General features: G+C 37.9%; 1 protein-coding gene across 8 annotated transcripts in view; it reads left to right on the top strand.

Moving 5' to 3' along the window:
- Nucleotides 1-24,129, top strand: part of atp2b4 (ATPase plasma membrane Ca2+ transporting 4) — a 146,673-nt gene that overhangs the window by 61,540 nt on the left and 61,004 nt on the right. For all 8 annotated transcript variants that reach the window (XM_079857105.1, XM_079857101.1, XM_079857100.1 and 5 more), the window contains one exon: nt 2,995-3,338. In XM_079857105.1, the coding sequence (XP_079713231.1) occupies nt 3,143-3,338 (196 nt within the window). In that variant the 5' untranslated portion in view covers nt 2,995-3,142. The remainder of the gene's footprint in view (nt 1-2,994; nt 3,339-24,129) is intronic.

Here is a 24,129-nt window from a genome sequence, read left to right as displayed (position 1 = left end):
CTGAAGCGTCATTCGCTCTGCTCAAATCCGCGCTCAGCAGCTTCTGTGAATATAAAGCCCGCCTACTTTGATTTGATTGGTCATCTCAAATATTCTGACATTGACGAGCAGTGACAGACCAATGAGACTCAGATGAACACACACACCCACACACACACCCACACACACACCCACACACACACCCACACACATACACACACACACACACACACACACACACACACACACACACACACACACACACACACACACACACACACACACACACACACACACACACACACACACCCTGTCCTCTGTTTCTGAAGTGCGCTCTGCTTGGTGCCGCTGCGGATTGAAGATGAAGAATGCGCTGAATCTGATTATAACAAGACTGAAGCGAACACTATTTCAGATAGCCCATTGGGCAGGCCGGTTATGAATTTTGGTAGCCCGACTGGAAAACACAATAGCCCCGGGACTTCGGGCTAGCGATTTTGCCCTGTAACTGTACTGTATATTAGATCCGTGCATTCATTTCTTAAAGGGACAGCAACCTCATAAACTGTTGTCGTCTGTTTTATTAATGTTTATTAATGTTTTTGACTGAATCACTTTTGTGTCTTTAATATGAATCAAATAATATTTAATTCATACAGTGAAGACTAGTGTTTTTTTTTTTTACATTTGATTATACAATTTCTGTAGTATTTATTACTGAATAAACCTATGCTACTGTACCTGAATTTTTTTTTTGTAATTTGTTTCTTTGTTCCTTTTTTTAATATATATATATATATATATATATATATATATATATATATATAAAAAGGCCTGCCTTGGTTTGTTACAGAAGACTGCCAGTCATGTGTGTAATGATTGCTTAATCAGCTTAAAGTCATATAAAGTCAGCTTAATAATAATATTTGGTTATTTGGTTGACTAAAATGGCTAGAAAAACTAGATAAATTTCAAGGATCACATTTAATTCGGTGGGATTTTTTTCTTCAAGACCTATTAAACTGTTTACCACAGTCAAATAGGAAAAGTAATGCAAAACCGTAAACTAGAATCAAATCTATGCATACATCATATCAATCTATATATCTATATCAATTGTGACCAAGAATTGATTTGAATCGAATCTCGAGGTACCAAAACATTCCCACCACTAGTGCGTAGCTTTTACATAAGTAGTGTTTGCTATGGCAAGCATCACTATTACTATCGCTCATAATTGTTTAGGAACTTGAACAAACTCCTAAAATTAGAACTTTGGTGTGTTACTCATCCAAGGTGTTCATGCTGCAAAGATGAATCTCTTGGAAATGCGCAATTGACAGTAGCTTGAGTTGACATTAGCAGTAGCTTGAACTTGATTTGGGATGCAGATGTAAATTTATTTTTATTAAAGAGTAACAGCTGAAAAAAATACACACTCTGTGTGGTTCAAACTTTGGTTCTAGACTTTGAATGGAAAGAATACTGATGATATTTCTTAGGTAGAATTAAACCCAAACAACCACATAAAACTGTTTTAAAAACATTAACCTAAACAAACTAAAACCACCTGCAACACTAATATCATAGTGGTGAGTTTTGCACAGGCTTTCTTACTCATAAAATGCAAAAATGGAGTTCTCAGTTCTATTCCTACTATCAGAGATTAACTTGGGTGGGTCCTCTTAAGCATGGCATGTGACATTGCTTTATAGATATAGTTTTTTCCTCCACAGAAGCACTCAAACATTTTATGTGCTCTGCTGATCTGAAGGCTTGGTAATGACCTCTCTCAATGCCTTGGGCAATGGATGACATTTGTTTGGAAACATTGTAGAGCTTGTTCTTGTGGCATTTAGACATTTACAGACATCCGTTACATTAGTACTAATGTTAGAACTAAACTCAATAAGCTGTACTCTGTCCTGTCTAATTCAGTTTGTTCAAACACACACTTGTTCATAAAACAGAACAATGGAGATGTGTTTTTAAAATTTGACCTCAGTTTAGGTACTTTAAACTAAACTATAATGAGACCTTTAGCGGCAGGGATAAAATAATGCTGAAGAGAGGGAAGTATCATTGACCTTGGCAGTTCATTCATGTTTAAACACAAGAATCAGGTCACTTTGCTCAGAATAAAACCACCCTGGTCTGATATCTCTTCTGAGGTTAAGAGGTCAATGCAGTGTACAGTGAGGCTAAAGCTTGACTGATGCTGAAGGAGTGGACAGTAATCCAATCTGGGTTAAAATCCACCTCAGGGCTTTCCAGTATCCAGCGCTTTGCTTTTTATGGCTACCATCACTGACTGTACAAGTGTGATAGTGGGAAATTGGCCGTAGCACTGGTAGATGAATCCCAGTCCAAAATTTCATCTCGGATCACTGCTAGCACACATCAAAGAGTGACCTCTATTTTTCATATTCTGTGTGCATAAGAAAACCCGACAGAGTTGGAAGCTCCCGTATCTCACAGCAACACAGAACCCCTTATCTCTGATATTGCCAGAGTTTTTTTTTGGAACAGCCAGCTTATTTAGAACCCAGTGCCCTCTCTTTCTACCTCTGTTTTTTGTGGGCTTGGAGACTGGTGACAAAACAGTAAACACTTTTATTTGCTCCCAAACTATGGATTGCTCCAGGAGTAAATTATGTATGACTGCAAAGGATAGAAACTGGATCTGAGATGGAGATTCCCATTAGATGTGCAAATTTGGTACATTGTATGGGTTGCATATGTATATTGTGAGTGTTAAAGCGCACAAGGAAGTTTGTGTGAACTGCTGTGTGAAAAAAAAAAAAAAAACAACAAAAAAAAAAAAAAAAATCTGTATTTCATAACATTGTCTTTTTCACACCATTTTATCACATGATGCTTCATTCACAAGCACATGTGTTCCAAGTCATTTAGATGGTGTCAACATTTCCTGTCTGTTCTGTCACAAAATGTTCAAACAATTTTTCAGTTAATTTACAAAATAATTTAAAACCTGTCTGTCTCATTCTGTTCCAGTTTCTCTGTGGTACATCTCGCACAGCAAGACCCCCTGAATTTGGGAACATTGTATCACCTACCTGAAGCATTCCTTCATCACTCAGTCTTACGTGTACAAGCTAATTGATTGGAAGTCCCACATCGTGAGCTGTGACTGAAACTCAAAATGGCTAACAACACTGCAGACCACCCACCGGGGAACTCGGTCACCGAGGCTGACCACGATGGGGACTTTGGCTGCACGACAATGCATCTCCGTGACCTGATGGAGCTCCGCAGTGGCGATGCGGTCAACAAGATTGCAGAATGCTACGGAGACGTGCAAGGGATCTGCCGCAGGCTCAAGACCTCACCTATCGAGGGTAAGAAGCAGTGAAGATCTACACCTACACATGCACAACCACTTGACAGAGTGGTGAAAGCACTGGTGCGTAGGGCTGGGCGATATGGCAAAAAAAACGAAATCTCTTTTTTTTTTTTTTTTTTTTAGAACTATTGATCAATTCATGATTTCTAATATATATATATATATATATATATATATATATATATATATATATATATATATATATATATATATATATATATATATATATATATATATATATATATATAATTTTTTTTTTTTTTATTTTTTTTATTTTTTTTATTTAACTAGTTTAACTTAAAAAGGTAACTGCAATATAATTTAAGTAACATTCTCTTTATTAACATCTGGTTAAAAAAAGTTATATTCCAAGTGCACCACACCTGAAGTGATCAACATGGTGTAAATGTAAAACAAACAAATGACTTAGTTAAGTATCTTTGCAGAAATTATGCAAAAGTTAAAGGGGCATTCCACCCATTTGAACATTGTTTTTTATTTAAAGTGGGTCATATATGTAGTCGAAATGTAAAATAAATTTTGAATTTGGTGCCTTTGTGACCGAGGAAAGACAAAAAATAACTTCAGGGGCCGGTTTCACAAAGATAGACTTTGACTATGGCTTAGATATAGTAGATAGTCAGACTTCAGATAGACATCTAAATCAGACCGTTGCACAAAGCACTTAAGACTCTGACTATCTTAAGTAGGACTACACTGCAATGCATTCTGGGTAAAATAAGACACTTTTCAAAACAAAAAACATGGCGGATCGAGTAAGCGCATTCAACCGCTCAGTGCAGTTTACCCCAGCGGAAAATGTGTTTGTTGGAGGAGTATAAATGACGGAGTATGTTTTTATGTTTCCACTGTTCGATCGCGCCCGTGCCATCTCTCTCTCTGACATACACACACACATTTCATTGCAATCTTGACATCGCAGCCTGTTATTATGCAGCATTCACACCAAACGCGAATAGAGCGTCAAATTCGCGTCTATCGCGTCTAGTTCGATGCTTGAACATTTTGAATCCATTCGCGCGTCCAAGGCGAATAGGACGCGCGTATAAAGCGAGCGTTTGAAGCGAAATAGACGGTTGAACAGTCACGGTGTATTGCATTTCACGCATCGCCCGTGACTGCGTATGAAAGGGAGCGCGTCGATCGTTGCTCGCGTTGACTATGTAACGGCTCTAACAGTTACAAGGACATTTTACTTGGGAATGTAGTAACAAGAAGAAATGTTTAAATTATGAGCCATTTTCCCTTTTCTTTTGGCAGTTTGTAATGTAACTCATTGTTACTGCTGGTTGCCAAGGTAACATAGAGTCTTAGACCTAAGTTAGCCTGGGGGTAAGGTGTCTAATTTTTTTGGTCTAAATTAAGTCAGTCTTTATTTTTGTGAAACAGTCTAACTTGCATTAGACTGTCTATGAGCCAATTTTAGACTTGTCTAACACTATAGACCGGTCTAAAATAGCTTTGTGAAACCGGCCCCAGGACGCATTTGTATGAAAGACAACAACTCCCACAATGCACCACATTGCACAGCTCCGCAAGCCACTCCCACTAATCCAGAAAGCACATATCTGCCTATAAGAGAAATCACTCTTCCGTCTACAAGGCTAGCTACCACCAGAGCTTGAAATTCATTTCACATTCACACAAAATGTCTAGTTAGTTGGCGAACTCATTAGTGCATTACTCCTCGTTTGTATTTCTTTCGAAAAGGTGAATTATTGCATGGTACCTGGATGTTCAGTCAGAACATATGCGGTGCGAAACTAGGATAGTTCTCAACACAAACGTCCGTGTCCTCGTCTGATTCAGAGATTTCGTCCAGGAGAAATTGTCATCGTTGAAATTCTTTGCCGCAGACAGACTCTATCTCTGTGTTCGTAGTTGCATCTTACAGTCTATGAGTTGCATAGTGAGATCACCGGCGCCACCAGTCCGCCCTAACTCGAGCCAGTCCGGGCTCCTCGTCCGCGGCAGGCAGGTCTTCTGCCTCGGCTGCTCTTCGCTATAATGCGGCTTGTAAAGGTAGCCACAAACACCTGATTCAAGCATCAGACTTCCGAAATCCTCTTCTTCTATATCATATTGAGCACTCTCCTCCGCTATTGTCATTACTTTACATCTGTCTCCACAGCGCCTGTTAGCTTAGCTTCAAACAAGATGGAGGATATTGCTTTCAGTTTCAGAGAGTAAAGTCCCACCCACTGATCTGTAATAGGTCTGTAGCGTGAGCGGGTCCCGCCCCCTGGGAAAGATGAGGAACTAGTGCTTGTAGTCTCAACAGAAATCCCCCCCTCTTACACTTCCTCCTACAATGACGCAAAATGACGATTTTTGCGTCATTGTAGGAGGAAGTGTAAAAGGTAAATAACGGATTTCTCCCGTCTCAGGGGAAAATGAGAGAGTGTTGCACGACCATTCAATAGTATGACTGGGTTTCTAACAATGCAAAGCTTAATGCAAATGGGTGGAGTGTCCCTTTAAGAATGCAAATATTGTACAAACTTACTTTAAACATATCCTTTATACTCAGAAATAATATAAAACAAATGACAGTTTAAAAACAGTAATAGGCTATTATTAACAGCAAATAGGTTGTAAAAATAGAAAATAACAGCACCTTTCAGCCTATCACTATCATGCAAACATGACATATCAAACATAGAGTAACTACTACTAGGCCGGGAGCCAGGTCCACTCCTCAGGATGTTTTTTGCTACCTTTTTTTCACTATTATTTCCTATTATCTTATACCTTGGGCCATCACAAGTTGATAATGACCACCCCCAACTCGGCCCCGTTTGGTCTCAGGGGCCAAAAAACACCCTTTTTGGGGAAAAGCTTTTGACGGAATGATGTAATTGTGAATATAAAGATACTGCAGCTACATAAATGGCCATATAACCCTAAAATTTTGCATGGTGTATCCTGACACATAGGGGAAACTTGCAGAAAAAGATTATGGGCATTGCTGCCTTTTTTCTGTCAAATATCACCCTCAACATACTCCAAAAGATTAAAAAATGTCTGTCCGCCTGACAAATTGTCATCAAAAGTGATCATTTTCAAGCATTTTATTATATATATCACTGCCTCAAATGTACATGAAAAACTTCCCAAGTTTATAAGCTTCAATTTAAGTCCAAGATGACCTTTCTATCTAGAGGATTACAGCTGGTATAACCAAAGTTCTCCACTGTACCTCAAATCGGAGAAAACAGAAATTTCAAGCATTACCATTCTATATTGGATTAAGCACATTTTTTACATATGAACAATGTCTTAAACAAGAGTTGAGACTTGACTTATGAGCTATATTATATGAAATGAATTGCATGAAAAGTGAGCAGTGTTATGCCCCTAGGTCAGGGCTATTCAATTAGCATCATTCAAGGGCCGGATTATTAAAGGGGGGGTGAAAAGCTATTTCATGCATACTGAGTTTTTTACACTGTTAAAGAGTTGGATTCCCATGCTAAACATGGACAATGTTTCAAAAATTAAATTGTACGTTTGAAGGAGTATTTCTGTGCCAAAAAAGCTCCTTCCGGTTTGTCACAAGTTTCGGAAAGTTTTTTTTTCGAGTTTGGGCCTGTGTGACGTCAGATGGGGCGTAATTTGACGGCAAGGCACGCCTCCAGCCGCTCGTTTTTATCCAGAAAGACTCGGTACAGCCTATCTTTATTTTTATTATAAATATAATAAAACTAAAGACTTTTTGGAGATTTGAAGGATGCAATACTACTCTATAGGTACTCAAGATTAACATGAGATTGACTGAAAATGAGTGTTTCACCCCCCCTTTAAATCGAAATGTTGAGAAGGGCCGGTGGGTTTAGCTTATTTATTGAAACATTCTTTATTACTTATTGAAACATATAGTCCATGAGCCAGGGGGGTCCATCGGTATCAACGGGGGAGCAAATGCTATCATTGTTTTTTGGCAAGGTATACACCTCTAGTATTAGAAAAATCACGATAGCAGTGCAGCGGTGGTAGCGAAATCACTTTTTTGAGCTCATGAAGTTACTAACCCCCTAAAATAAATTCCGTTTTTGAAATCTGGTGTATATCTGGTTTAGGCTCATGCTAGGGATATTATCAATATTCTATAATATGGTGCTTGGTATCGTTGGAAAGGGGACCTTGTAGGCTTTCATTTAAGCCCAGTACTGAATCTGTCTGACAAACACAGAGGTCACATGACTTCTTTAAACCAGAAATAACAAATTTTTTCACAATTTCCGCCTAAACTGTAGGCTTTCTTTTATCCCTGTGGCATGAAACACCACGGACACAAAACTCAACAACTTCAATACTCAAGGCACTCTGATGACTCAGAAAAATGTATAATATACCCCTACTATTTATTTGTGAGAGCCTTAAATTAGACTTGTGCAGCCAGCACAAGTCTTCAAACTAGAATAGAGCCAATAGAATGGACAAATAGAATACCCTATTAGTCCAGGGCCAAATGGCCTATTTATTCATGTACAGTTGTAATAAAAAGTAATTGTTTCAATAGTGTAGTCAATGGTGTTTTAAACATAACACTTGTAAGTGGTTTAACAAAATGTTTCTATCATGTATTTTGATATTCACCCACTTTCAGTTAGAATGTCAGAAAGTAGCTCATGCACGGAATGTTGATGGATTTCAACAGTTTGACATGGTTTTGTCAGTTTTGTGAAAAGATTGTTGGTTCAGTTGACTGGTTATAACAACACTACCAACTATGCCATCTTCAAATCAACTTCCATTGAGTTCCAGGGGTATTAAATGTAAGTACAAAATACTTTTTCTCTTGTGCTTGTGAATTGGTGGGGAATAGTAGCAGTAGCTAATGTAAGCTTGGTGTTTTAAGCAGGCTAGCTATCTAGCAGACTAGCTAGCTTGCAGGTTAAACAGTGTAACAGTAACTGCTACAGTGCAGTCAGGGCTCTCAAGTGTCACGTGACAGTCACAAATTTTGGTCTTTTGTCATGCCCTCTCGCCACACATTGTATTTCTCATGTGGAAAAACTATTTATAATATATTTAATATGCCGCAGCGCCCAAAATGTCTCTGGCCGCGCCAGTCTCATTATGGAACCGGCAGGACTCAATCGCTGTAAAAATCTATTATGGTCTATCCATTATAAAAGTGCATCTATCCATTATAAAAGTGCATCTATCCATCATAAAAGTGCATCTATCCATCATAAAAGTGCATCTATCCATCATAAAAGTGCATCTATCCATTATAAAAGTGCATCTATCCATTATAAAAGTGCATCTATCCATCATAAAAGTACATCTATCCATCATAAAAGTACATCTATCCATCATAAAAGTGTATCTATCCATTATAAAAGTGCATCTATCCATTATAAAAGTGCATCTATCCATCATAAAAGTGCATCCATCCATCATAAAAGTGCATCCATCCATCATAAAAGTCCATCCATCCATTATAAAAGTGCATCTATCCATCATAAAAGTGCATCTATCCATCATAAAAGTGCATCTATCCATTATAAAACTGCATCTATCCATTATAAAACTGCATCTATCCATTATAAAAGTGCATCTCTCCATCATAAAAGTCCATCCATCCATTATAAAAGTGCATCTATCCATCATAAAAGTGCATCTATCCATTATAAAAGTGCATCTATCCATTATAAAAGTGCATCTATCCATCATAAAAGTCCATCCATCCATTATAAAAGTGCATCTATCCATCATAAAAGTGCATCTATCCATTATAAAAGTGCATCTATCCATCATAAAAGTGCATCTATCCATTATAAAAGTGCATCTATCCATTATAAAAGTGCATCTATCCATCATAAAAGTGCATCTATCCATCTATCCATCATAAAAGTGCATCTATCCATCATAAAAGTGCATCTATCCATCTATCCATCATAAAAGTGCATCTATCCATCATAAAAGTGCATCTATCCATTATAAAACTGCATCTATCCATTATAAAACTGCATCTATCCATTATAAAAGTGCATCTCTCCATCATAAAAGTCCATCCATCCATTATAAAAGTGCATCTATCCATCATAAAAGTGCATCTATCCATTATAAAAGTGCATCTATCCATTATAAAAGTGCATCTATCCATCATAAAAGTGCATCTATCCATCATAAAAGTGCATCTATCCATTATAAAAGTGCATCTATCCATCATAAAAGTGCATCTATCCATCATAAAAGTGCATCTATCCATCATAAAAGTGCATCTATCCATTATAAAAGTGCATCCATCCATTATAAAAGTGCATGTCTTCATGTTAATTTTATGAAGTATACTTAAGTAATTTTACCCTCTTGAGAGAGAAGCTTTAAGTCTACTGACTTCAAAGGCTCAAAGGGAGCATCCTGAAGAGCTTGAAGCACCAGGGAAAGGTCCCAAGAGGTTATGGAGGGGGGGGGGGGGGGGACAAGGAGGGTTTAACCTTCTCGCCCCCCTAAGGAACCTGACGACCAGTTCGTGCTTTCCATAGATGGCACATAGATGGCAACTGATTTGCCATCTATGTGGTCGTGATAAGCTAAAATGGCAGCAGCATGTACTTTGAGGGTGGATAGAGACAGCCTTTGCTCCAACCCTTGCTGCAAAAAGGAAAGCACGGACCCTATTGAACATCTTCGGGGGTCCTCTCGGTGAGAAGAAAACTACTTGACGAACAGGTTCCACTTCAAGGCACACGTCTCGTGGACGGCGTCTGTGCAGAAGTGATGGTGTTAAGTACCTATGGGGGTAAGTCACCTAGAACCAGAGATTGAGTTTCCAGAGGTCCGGACGCTGGTGCCATAGGGTGCCCTGTCTCTGAGTCAGAAGATCCTTCCTCAGAGGAATGGGAGGGACTGTCACGAGGAGCATGATTTCTGGGAACCAGGTCTGGGTGGGCCAATAGGGGGCCACCAGAAGGACCTGCTCCTCGTCCTCCCTGACTTCGCACAGGGTCTTACCTTTGAAGGTGTTCAAGCAGTTGGATGGATGCATTCGAAAATGCGTTTCTGCATGAGCATTTTGAACCCACCACATTTCTTGGGTACAATAAAGTAGGGACTGTAGTGCCCTGACCTCCTATCGACTGGAGGGACTGGCTCTATCGCGTCCTAGTAGGACTGAGATCTCTGCTCGCAAGACATGGGCATCGGCTGCTCTCACTGTAGTGGAGTGAATGGCCCAATCCATCTCCGGGTCGCCCGTCCTAGGGCTGCTTGCTCTTGGCTTTACCGCCCTGCTTGGCAGGGGCCTGGACAGGTAGGGGGTTGCCTGCCTGCGACTGGCTCCTTGGCTCCACTTAGGTGGAGGCTGCAGCTGCAGCGCGGGAGCGAGGGCAGCAGCTGACCGCCGCAGCAGGATGTGCTTGATGGTCTCAGTCTGCTTTTCAGCCAGTTTCTGCTGGGCAAAGTTCTCGACCACCTTGCCTTTGAGTGCTCTCAAGCGCACCTTACCAGCTGTGAGAACAGCTTTTGTTTGCTCAAGTCAAAACAAAAGCAAAAAAAAAAGAAAGTGAGAGAATAAAGACCACTCGCGCTGCTGTGCTGTCACCCGCACCAGTGTGGAGAGGTCCGAAGAAGAAGAAGCTCACTCAGTTTCACAATCTCCTTGAAGGCATGTAGAACACATCGAAGTGCTTGGCTCCAAAAACTGATGAAATCCATATAAATATAGATGAAGATGAGAAAAATGATGATTAAGGGTTTATATTCTACACTAATACAACACACTAACATGACCAGTCATCAAAGTACAGCATGGATAAGCAGCAAAAGATCTAATAACCAAATAAATGTTTTCTATTTTATGTTTGAGCTGTATTTTAGTTTCGCCATTTGGCTGTAAAGAATGTTTACCTGTACAGAAGGTTACTAACGTTTACTCTATTGAAGGTTTTTTTGATAAAAGACTACACACTAGAGTCATCTTTATTCCTTGTGTTGCGAGGACTTATGGAACTTATGGACTTATGGAACCCATAAGGAATGGTAATGCTTGAAAGTTCTGTTTTCTCCGATTTGAGGTACAGTGGAGAACTTTGGTTACACCAGCTATAATCCTCTAGATAGAATGGTCATCTTGGACTTAAATTGAAGCTTATAAACTTGGGAAGTTTTTCATATACATTTGAGGCAGTGATATATATAATAAAATGCTTGAAAATGATCACTTTTGATGACAATTTGTTAGGCGGACAGCCATTTTTTAGTCTTTTGAGGTATGTTGAGGGTGATATTTGACAGAAAAAAGGCAGCAATGCCCAGAATCTTTTTCTGCTAGTTTCCCCTATGTGTCAGGATACACCATGCAAAATTTTAGGGTTATATGGCCATTTATGTAGCTGCAGTACCTTTATATTCACAATTACATCATTCCGTCAAAAGCTTTTCCCCAAAAAGGGTGTTTTTTGGCCCCTGAGACCAAACGGGGCCGAGTTGGGGGTGGTCATTATCAACTTGTGATGGCCCAAGGTATAAGATAATAGGAAATAATAGTAAAAAAAAGGTAGCAAAAACATCCTGAGGAGTGGACCTGGCTCCCGGCCTATACTGTATGTTTGATATGTGATGTTTGCATGATAGTGACAGGCTGAAAGGTGCTGTTATTTTCTGTACAGGTTTTTGCATTCCATTGCGCTGCTTTTCTATTGTTTTATGTTTGGCGGAAGTGTTTGGCTGTTGCACTCGTGAGCATCTTTTGCAGTGTCTCACCCATGAATTGGCTTTCTAAAAACGCGGCGCGTATCTGCAACTTGCGTCTAATAACTGCTTTTTTCCTATTCCACTGCCCGCGTCTTGTTTTTTCAATGCAATATATCATTCTGTGTGAACAGCTGCTTAAGATTTTCTTCTCTTAACTGTTATCAATGCCGTATTGTCAGCATGTCTAATTGTAACGTTTGCTAACATTTTTATTCAAAACTGCGATTTCTCGATTTAAATATATAAAATCATGGCAAAACATTACATTCAAATTAATTGAAAGAAATCTGCAAAATCGCTCAACATGGTGTTATGTTTGTGTGTTGTGCTTTACATGTGCTTTGGCAAAGTTCAATCATGTTGTCATCTGACAGCAAAATCTTTTCTTGCATCACAGCTGGAGCACATGGGCATTTAGAGCCAACTTCGGACGTGCTTTGCATGGTTCCTTTAGATTAATGGCTGCTTTTGTGCCACCCTCAGATACATGCCAGTGTTATGCAGAGCTTTTGAGATGGGTTGTTTTTTGTTCCCTTCTACTGAGCTCTGTGATTGTTCACTGCTTTATGGTTTCACATCCAGTCTGCTTTTTCAAGCAGTGTCTTGGGGGACAGGCTTTTATATATAGTGTTTTGATAATTTGATGTTTCTACTTCTGGGTAATTGAACCGCTTATCCTGATTTAAGTATTTTAGTTACTTTATTCCAGACTGCTTTGGAATGTTCTTCAGTCTTGGGTTTCACAGCTGACCTTCAAATTCATTAAGGGAATATTTTGGGTTAACTACAAGTTGAGCTCTATTTCTGGCACCTACAAAGTTTATTTGTTTGTTTATTTTGCTTTTTTTTTTTATGTAATGATTTATTTATTTATTCACTTTATTCTTTTTACTTTTTTACTTTTATTTGCTTATTTAATGTGTTACTTTATGTATTTATTAGGTATTTACTTATTTCATTTGTTTACTTATTTACTGATTTATTTACAAACAAACACCATAATATTATTTAAACTAAGATATATTTTTATCCCTATAACATGGTACTTTTTAGTCCTTTGAACATTTTTTCATACAGATAGCCAAGATGTAATGAAACATGTTCTGATGCTACGCTAGGGCACATCATCAGTGACCTCAGGTGTTTCGGGTCTCTCGAACATCATACACCCTCACTCGGGTGACTTAGCTAAGGTTGATCAAGCCTCAGCTTGTGCCCTAGCAGCACACTCCCACTGATCTGCTCTCTTGATCCAGAGCCACCTAGAGGCTTTCTCTGCATCCTCTGTGCTGTTATAGATGGCCGCCCTCTTCCTTTCACTTGTGATGCTGAGTGGAGTATAAGCCCTACAGAGGGACTGTCCTGCAAAGCCTCTGCACCCTACCATGGTCTAGTGGTTAGCTTGTGCATTTTTAATTCAGTGTAATGGTAGTTTTAGTGAAGCATCTAAAGCATTTGAAGTTGAAAAGCCTTATCAAGTGTTACGTATGTACAGTGTGTTTTTGAGTAATTGTCACTTTCAGTGACACTTGATGGCAAGATAATTTTACTCTTGTTTTGCTTCGTGGCTCAGGAATGTTGTTTAACGTCAACCCTTGAACAATTCTCTAGAATTTAGTAGGGGTGGGAGAAAAAATCGATTCTTATATGCATCGCGATGCGGACATGGACGATTCTGAATCGATTCACAAATGTCAAAAAATCGATTCTCTAAAAAAAAAAAATACATATATATATTTTTTTTCTAATAACGTAATATTGACGGAACGCAAAAGGCGGAACTCTAAGCGGACGTGCAGTGCGCGTGCAGTCTGTGGCGCGCACATAACAGACGCATGATGGCTCAGCACCAAATTCGAACGGCACCCTCTTCGTTAAAAGCTAACGTATGGAAAATTGGGCAATTTCATTGTTACCTATTTAGTATTTTTTATATGAAAGCTGCTTTCAGTATTTAGTTTCCACATCAATATGCTGTAAACCGATCTGTTATACGTAGGCTACGTTATACTGCCCTGCAATAATGTGCAATGCCAGTCACAAAAAGTTACATTTTGACTGTGCTCTCTGCAGATGTTCAATCACTTTTTTTGTATAAGCTGTTTTTGATTGTGGTATACAGCAAACATTTCAAGTCATAACTCTTTATTATTTAGTTGTGTATAAGAGCGGCTTTGTATGTTACTAATTATTCAGAATATGCGTAAGTCCACAAGCATTAGCCTATATGAGAGCTGCCGGTACATCATTCTATATTTTTGAACGAAAACTGTTTGTGATTTTGCTACAGCAAAATGTGTTTTTTTTTTGTCTGAAGGATTATATTGCTCATTGGAAATAACAAGAGGATGTTGGTTAAGTCTATTATTAAATGCTAGAGATTCAGAATATGCTGAAGTTTGTATTAATTTACAACAAGTACGCTGCTAGCACAGGCACACATTTATTTTCCTGTTGGTTCTTTGCAATGTTCAAATCACTTTCATTTGTTTTATTAATAAAATTAATATAGGAAGATGGAAGTAAGTTCGTTATGGGTCATCATAAATACTTTGCTTTAAAAGTACCAAGTAAGTAAAAAAGGAAAAAAAAAAAACGTTAATAATCGATAATCGTTACCCTCTGAATCGTAATCGAATCGAATCGTGAGGTGCCTAGAGATTCCCACCCCTAGAATTTAGGTTACTTACGTGGCACTGAAGGTGACATATCTTTAAAAGGTCAGCATTAAGGTTAAACTTTTCTTTAGATAAGCTATTCAGGACCACTCACTGAATATGCAGTCCAGTTAACAGAATGGCTCTACAGTCCTCCCACCCAATGACCTTAGTGATGTTTCATCATAAATGAGTTTGTCACGTCATCAAGGCCGTCTTATTTTACCTCCGTTGGTGCAAGTTGAGATTAGACTTTGCTGTCGTCCTAATGACCTAATGATCACGCTATGCAAACACCGGCAGGGCTCTCATCTCCACTTCAGCATATGGGCTCTCTTGGATCATTCTAGCATTGACGTTTGCTCCACATTGTGTTCTTAATTACATTTTAGATCATCACTCGGTTCCATTTAGTAATGAAGGGACAGCTGTACAGGCTTCCCCACACAAGAAATTACTCATTTTATTGAAGGGGTTATTATAGGGTAATATTATGTTTTCTCTTTCATTCTTAAATTTAGGTGTGGGTTGAAAAAGCAAAGTAGCATTTCTTTTAAAGGTGCTGTGGAGACCTTTTGATGTGGTTTTACAATCTTATCACATACCATAAACCGGTTTTGTCTGGGGTGTGTAAGTCTGACTGCTTTCATACATTTGTTAAAAGAGGTAAAAACATTGAAATTGACAGTAGAGGCGTATTAGTTTGGCACTGGACTCGCTGTTAGCTCTTGTTGCATACTTGGCTTCTGAGGGAAAATGAATCATCACTGGTCTGCTGTAATATTTTTTTAAATCCAGGCCACTCCTGTTTGCATTACAGCATGACACAGACCGCTAAAGCCAATACCATTACAGTCCATTCAAGAATTAATGGTTCTGCAGATATTTGTGTCCTATTTATGGTCGATTTACGTTGTGGTCTCCCAAGAAGACTCAAAATCATAAAGACAAAAGACAATTTCAACCTCTTATCTCAGCGTTTAGATTTTGCAGGTTGTACTCAACTACTCCTCAAATTCCACTCTAAATCAATTCAACTTGTTTTCACACCCATGGCTCTCAGTGTACTTTGTTTGAATTTTTGAAGAAATGTTGTCCGGTCATCTTATTTTGGAGGGTATTGGCTGGATGGCCAACATAGGCTTTTATCACTTCCTTTCATTTGTTTCCTGTTAATATTAGACAAGGGTTTGGCAGCTGTTTCAATCACGGCCTGAAACAAGTAATGATAATTTAGGTTATTTTCATCACTAAGGATATGTTAAGTTGGTAAAGTTGAATTATAATTTTGCTTTCTATAGTCACTAACAGTTAGTACTATAAGACATTGAATTAAAACTTCTCTTGGGCAATTCCACGCAAAAATGTCACATCCATAACGCCAACTCAATACCATTGCATTGTGTTGGTGTTATGGATGTGACAGTTTTGCGCGGAATTGCCCTCTTACAGTTTGAATAAAATTCTATAATGCTCACCAAGGCTACATTTTGTTTCGATCAAAAATGCAATAAAAACAGTAATATTGTGAAATATTATTGCAATTTTAAATGACTGCATTTATTTGGATATACTTTAAAATGTTAATTATACCTGTGATGGCAAAGCTGAATTTTCAGCATTTAATACTTCAGTCTTTACTGTTGTCACAAGATTTATTTATTTTTTCAGGATTATTTGATCAATAGAAAGCTCAAAAGAACATAATTTATTTGAAATAGAAACATTTTGTAACTTAAACATGTAACTTTGTCACTTTTGATCAACTTAATGTAAACCAGCTAAATAAAAGTGTTAATTTATTTAAAAAATCTTACAGACCCAAACATTTGAAAATATAATGAATGTGTCAAGGCTATAATGTAACTAAAAAGTGCCATTCATACATATGAATGAAAAGAGGTAATTAACCATGTAATACTGTGGTCAAGAGCCTAGCTGTTTAAAGTGCAATTTGAATACACTATAGCAAGTTGCAATGGCAGCAGAAGCATATTGCAGCCCACTTTTAAAGGAATAAAAAATAAAATTCTGTAATTTACTCACCATCTCAAGTTGTTTCAAACCTGTATGAATATCTTCTGCTGAACACAAAAGAAGATATTTCGAAGAATGCCGGTAACCAAACATTGACTTCCATTAGGGAAAAAAATACTATGGAAGTCAATGGGGTAAATCAACTGTTTGGTTTCAGACATTCTTCAAAATATCTTCTTTTGTGTTCAGCAGAAGAAAGATATTCATATAGGTTTGAAACAACTTGAGGGTGAGTAAATAATGACAATTTTAATTAAGTGAACTATTATTGCAGGTTTATATAAATATGCATATATTTACTTGGTCAATTAATGTGGATATTTCCTGCTCATTTGAGTAGTCTGACAGAAAAGCTAAAATGCCATCCATCTTTTCAGCAGGTTTAAACAATTACACATTAGAAATTGAGGGACAGCATAAATGCCTAAGGCAGATAAAATTTCCTCTCTGCTTTTCTCCCTTAGCTGTGAAATGGCATCTTAGATTTGTGATTACAACACATCTCACAGCCACCGTAATGTTATCCAGTTATATCTTCACAGTGAACAGCACTATAATGATAATGTGAAATTATTTCAATTTCTGTTGAATTAATGATATCTGTTGAGAGAGTGAAACTCAAACTCTTAGTTGTAATATGAGGAACCCCCTGAGGTTCTTGCGTGCTAAGAGGAGATGCAGAGGTGGTGTTTTGAAAGGGCACTGGAAGCAGGGGACAAAGATTTATCAAAAGTCCCTCATGCACACCGTTGGACCCCAAATCTTGTCCATCTACCTTCTCCTCTCCAATGACTTGAGGATCCTTCCATCCATAGTAACTTAAGAGCCTGTTGCTAAAAAAGAGATAATCTATTGTTAACCTGTTAAGCTGCAACCCCACTTTTGAAAAATCCCCAGAAATGACATACCCAAACTGAAACAGATACAGTTCATGAACCCTTTGCACTAAAAGCACAAGTATGATCTCAATTGAAAGCTGACACCTGGTAGTTTATTGTAAATGTAGAATTAATTATTGTCATAATGATTTTTTTTTTTAAATAGCTTCAAAGTTTTGTAAAGTTATTAGAATTTTTTTTTTATGAAACATATTAATGAAAATAAAATTGAAGTTGGCACTGGAGCAATCTAGAAATGCACTACAGCTAAAGCCACATGTCTGACCATGTTATATTTAAAATATGAAGATAATAAGTCTAAAACTCTGTATTTAGTTAAATGTTTTTCAAGATCATGTCATGACTTTATTTTGATTAGGCTACTCTAAAAATGCTACTGATGTTTAGTCGTCGTCTAAGCATCCATTCAGTCTTTTGTCTCTATTGTTTTGTGGTGCAAACGAGCCCCATTCAGTCTCAGTCTCCCCCTGCACACATTCACACTTCTCCAGACTGGTTATGGCTCGAAATATGCATTTCTTTTGTCTGCATTATAGTTACTAACGACTGGCTATTCACAGGGTTTTAATCCCTAATTTCTTTTATCAAAGTTCTCACTTCACATTTGAAGTGCACTAAATAGTGGTCAAATGCACTAAAACATATCAGTAAGCATTCTTATTTAGAACAAAATTCATAAAAGAATAACCCCTGGTGGCAGGTGCACCTGGGCTAGCTAGCATGTTAGCTTAGCACACCATCAATACACGACCATTTATGAGATTAAAACCATGTTTGTGCTCCAAACTTACTTCATAACGCAATCGAGTGTTTTAAATAATCTTCTGTGATATAATTTGGCTTCAGATAAAAAAAAAAATCAGACAGAAAACATTATTTATAGTTTTATGCACGATGATAAAGTCTATATCGATTAGCATTACATTATAAATATAATATAAAATATAAAATACCTGGCATGGCTTGAAGAACACAGGCAAATCAAATATCATAGCAAACATGTTTATTGTCTTCAAAACATCTTTTATCTGCATATTACAGCGATCTCTGTAGCTTTGTGTGTAGCAGTGACGTCCTGGAATGTCACATGATCATGGCTCTTCTTCATGTCCCATATATGGATTATTTTTTGTGCATATAGCGCCCTCAGGCTATTGGTATGAATTGAAAACACTGCACATCTCAGTAAGAAGCGATCATAATGATTACATCGACGCATTTGGGTATAAATTCAATAAATATTATTCCTGTCTTTAGAAATATGACGTGAATCTATGAGAATATATCAATATTTCTCCAAGTTTGCACATTTTTGAGCTAAAGCCCTGAAGGACGTTGTTTTGTGTATCGCTGTCATGACGACAGCACGGGGGTTTTTTATGAATGGGAGCGGCTGACGCGCATAATTCATATTAAAGGTATCGACTCATTTTTTCATTTCATAACTCCTGACACAAATTAAGACATAACTGTCACTATAAGTTTCTCAGAATACAATAGTGGTCAAATACTGAAACTTGAGTATTATATCTTTTTAATGATGTATAGTTTGTCAAGGTATAACATTAAATCTGATAGTAACTTTGAACTATATAAATAAAAAAACGCTTCAGTGCGCCCACGCACTGGTGAAGCTTAACAGGTTAAAGGGGTCATATAATGGTACATGCATTTTTACAAGTTGATTGTACTGAAATGTGTGTTGGCAGTGCCTGTACACAACCATCATAAAATGATAAAAATCCATCCAGTGTTTTTTTAAATCTTCTTATATGTTTTTCCCCATCTCAAATCAAGCCGTTCGATTTTGTGACGTCACAGAATCGACACCCCTCCCACGATTGTTGATTGACCGCAGCGTATCAACACAGATCCGCCCTCGCTCGTGAGCGAGCTGTCTGTCATCATAGTCCGCATTGTTGATACGCTGGAGCAGAATGGCGTCTAAGCGATTGTGGTGTTCTGTTCTTGGGTGTAATAAGGAACACAGCAGTCATTTTGATGTTCCTAAATCCGAACCGCTGAAGACGCGGTGGCTGAGTTTTGTTTTCGAAGGGAATATTTCCCACGATCAACGTCAATGCTTTCATGTTTGCGCGAATCATTTCACCAGACTGCTTTACAAACAAGGGTCAGTATAAAGCTGGTTTTGCTAAGAAGCTGCTCCTGAAAATAGGATTGGTACCCACTATTCGTGTTCCTGCTGTATATTATGTAAAAACAAACTTTTATTTTGGATGCGATTAATCGTGATTAATCGTTTGACAGCCCTAATATATATATATATATATAGTGTTTCCCCTATAAATTTTTCCAGCAGCGGTGCTGTTACGTGCCGGAGGGTACCAAGCCGCTCGCGGGGGGTCCGGGGGCATGCACCCCCGGAAGATTTTTTTTTTTAATTACCCCTTAAACCATGATTTCTGGCCAGTTTTGTGGATAGAAATGGACATTTTGAGACATACAAATTTGACATACCATCAACAGAAGGCACGATTATTGCAGCACGTACCTTGAACTGGTCACAAACAGGATTAGGACAGGATTATTGTTATTTGTTTTTCTTTTGTGTTAATTTTCAGCTGTAAGGTAGAAATTGATAGTGGAAAAATTAAACTCTTTCCTCCCTCATCTGCACTACTGATCTTTTTTCTGTAACACACTTTAGCACTTAGATACATCATCATGTAACCAGTACTTTCATTTATTTTATCCTGTAGACATTTTGAACATTAAAATCCAAATTAAACTTTTCATTAGTTTAAAAGATGACTAGCTTGCATAGCCTATTTTACTTCACTAACCTCCAGTGATTAATCGCAATTAATCGCATTTCCCCCAAACACATATTTAAATGTAGAATCACTAATTAAATAAAAACAACACACAAAAAAGGGGGGAAAAAGAAAAATGTCCACACAAATTGGACAGAAAATAGCCCTATATTAAAATATAAAACATCAATATATTATTCTTCATTCAGTTCTATGCAACTTTAACAGATTTATTTGTTGACTAGTTATCAAAATAAAGTAGTCATACAAAGCTATTATTACCAGAGCATGTGATCAGAGCAGGTCATTTTACCATTGTTGCCCAGCATGGCTTTCACGTTATTTGAGCGGACTTTGCTTTACCAGTGCATGATCGGTAGCCTACATGATCGGAGCGTTTGGGCCGTTAAGGAGCAGAACGCGCAGCGCAAAGACGGAGCGGAACATTGAGCAGAGAGCGCAGTACGCGGACACACGCACGGAACGGAGAGCGCGGCGCAAACATGGAGCGGAAAAGACCCGCACGTGAAGTTACTAAACAAGCTGCGCGAGAATGAAACCTGATCGCCGAACACGGAGGGGCGGGACGGCATATTTTCCATAGACAGTAAAAAAAAATGGACACAGCGACCCCATAGACTTCAACGGAGAAAAGTTCGTACCGCATTCTCCTTTCCACAAGCGCTTGCTCGCTTGCCGCGCGCCCACATTTGAAATATTTGCACGTGAATGTGAAGTGAACGGCCCATTATGGCAACGTGACATTAGCCTAAAATATTTCCATTTGCTCTTTCCTCCTTTGTCAACAAGTGGATTCAGAGCCATCACATTAGCAGCGCCGCCGGTCACCATGTTTCAGTGTTTTTAGGTGTGTAAGTGAATGTCGTGATATTACTGATCATGTGAAGATTTTGCAGCGGCGCTGAAAATCCAGCGGCGGTGCTGCGCCGCTGCTTAATACATTGTAGGGGAAACACTGATATATATATATATATATATATATATATATATATATATATATATATATATATATATATATATATATATATATATATATATATATATATATATATATATATATATTCTAAAATCCTAATTTGTGCGTTTCATCATCAGTGTGCCATGTGCGTGTACGTGACTGATATTAGGGACTTTAAGCAGTAGTTGCTGATACAACGGCGTTCTGTTGCGCATGCGTGAATTTCGGCCGTTTCACAACTACATCGTTACTGAAGCTGCAGACGTGCAAGTTCACACTGAAAGTGTTTGTACAGCGTCACAGTAGCGGCTCCAAAGCTAAATAAGTGAGCATTTTTTTACAAAGACAACTATATTTGTTTTTATAAACTTGATAGTCTTGAAAGTTTGTTAACACTGAGAGGTGTAACATTCGCATGTAAATGGTGAACAAGAACAAACACAACCAAGAAAATCAGATCATGTCATTTCAGTCATGCTTCGGTATGTTTACAAGACGGCAAACTGCGAAAAATGCACAGTGACACTCAGGTTTGATTTGGATAGTGCTAGAGCCTATATTGGCTACCTGTCTGTGTATTACATAATAACTAAAAGAAAGTTTAGATATCATATAGGCTTGGGCGGTATTCGAATTTTGATACCGTCAAACCCCCTCCCTGTTTTACCGGGGTATACGGTATTACCGTGACTAATTAAAAATTATGACATAATGGGCTCAGACGGCGTCACCAAACTGTTGGTTTGTGCCTACACAGTTCAGAAACTGAATGCCAGATCGGGCAAAAAAAAAAAAATCAAGCCGTGCACGTTGTGTCTGAGTCCGGTCGACGGCATTAACTGTTATTATGAGCCCGAGCCCACCATTATTCAACATAATACTGTGTGCGTGCAACAAGCAAGAAGTGCCTTTGTAATCCGGTGACGCGTGTCCATTTGATTTTTATTAATAAAGCTTTTCTGCAAAGGTGGAAGTTGACGATCGCCATCTCTGTAGTGAGCGCGCATATAGAGAGAAATGCACATCATTGATTAATCAGACTATATTTCTTTTCGTTTTGAATTGTTTCGTTTAAAGAAATTGACGATCACCATCTCCATAGTGAACGATAGAGAGAAATGCACATCATGGATTACAGAGAGTAGGCTAGTCTATTTCTTTTCGGTTTGTATGGTTTCGTTTGCTGAAATTGATGATCACATCTCCGTATGAACGCGCCTAGAGAGAAATGCACATCATGGATTAAATAATCAGAGTGGCCTTTGTCTTTTCGTTTTGAGAAATTGACGATCGCCATCTCTGTGAACGCCATAGAGAGAAATGCACATCATGGATTAATCAGAGAGTAGGCTACCCTATATTTCTTTTCGTTTTGAATTGTTTTGTTTAAAGAAATTGACGATCGCCATCTCCAAGTTTCGGTTAATTTATGAGATTTCAATGCAAGTGACCGCGGCATGCCATCGCCCATCATGTCATGATTATATTAAATATATAGGCAATTGGTTGATGAAAAATTTATTAAAATTAAGATACAATTTATACAAAACGAAATTCGTTTTAAAGAGGCCTTTTACAAAACTAAATTTATTGAAGTGGTCAAATCGTTTGACTCCCGATGCATCCCATCTTATTTGTGCTGTTCACTTTTCATAATCAAGAAAGATGGAAAAAATAACATAATAATATTTTAACAAATACGAAACTTAATGCGCTTATTTAATGAACTCGAGAACAAAATGCATCCTGGCAGCAGTGAGTGGGTGGTAGTTTCGGAGATGCGACATTAGGTTAGAGGTGTTTACATCTCTCGCGGTCACCTTTTTATGGAACAATTTACAAATTGCCTCGTCAGTATTTACCGCCTCTCCCTTCTCATTCGGTTGGAACCAGAAATATTGCCAAACTGCAACCACACAAGCATTTTTTAGGCAATAAATAAATTATATATATTATATGCTATATATAAGTGCCGGTAATGACGGTATTGAAACTGATACCGGTGCTATTTTAAGATCCCGCGGTATCCGATATTACCGTAATACCGCCCAACCCTAATATCATATTTTCTGGCTAATTTAATTTATAATACAACATACTTTCACCCAAACTGAATAATTAAAAACAAGTTTAAATGGGTAAATCTTCTATAAATATTTTTAATTTTTAATTTTCTTTTCTGACATACTCGTTACTTTGTTAAAACACACTAGACATGCTTATTTTGTGCATTTTGAGCACATTTTGTGGGAAATCATATTGTAGGCAGTACACACTGAGAAGGACAGACACTTTAATATGCATACACATTGCATGTTTCATCATTTGTTTTGGCCAAAAAGCAGCATTGTATTGAGACGTTTCTATGCAGAAATGCATTACTGAAATGCAATTAAGAATTACTAGTGCAAAGCAGACATAGATGAAAACAAATATGGAGGTTGTTTTCTTTAAGTGCATGTGGCCTGGTGTGTATTAAAGTGGGGCTTTCTTCAGATGTGAGCTAGCTGAAAAGAAAAAAAACCGACACATTTTTTCTTGTCTTTTTCTTCCCTAGTGTTAAAAAAAAGTTAAATGCTAATTGAAGACTAGTCTTGCATGACAAACTAAGACCTTTATTAAGTGCACACCTCCTTAAATTCTCCTCAAGTGTTCCATCCAGCAAGAGTGTTGTGTCCTGTTAGCAATAGTTATTGTTTTTATCCCAATGCAC

This window comes from Squalius cephalus, assembly GCF_949319135.1.
Source record: "Squalius cephalus genome assembly, chromosome: 22".
Classification (NCBI taxonomy): Eukaryota; Metazoa; Chordata; class Actinopteri; order Cypriniformes; family Leuciscidae; genus Squalius; species Squalius cephalus.
Note: the sequence above shows the minus strand (reverse complement) of the source record. Positions and strands in the feature narration are given on the sequence as shown.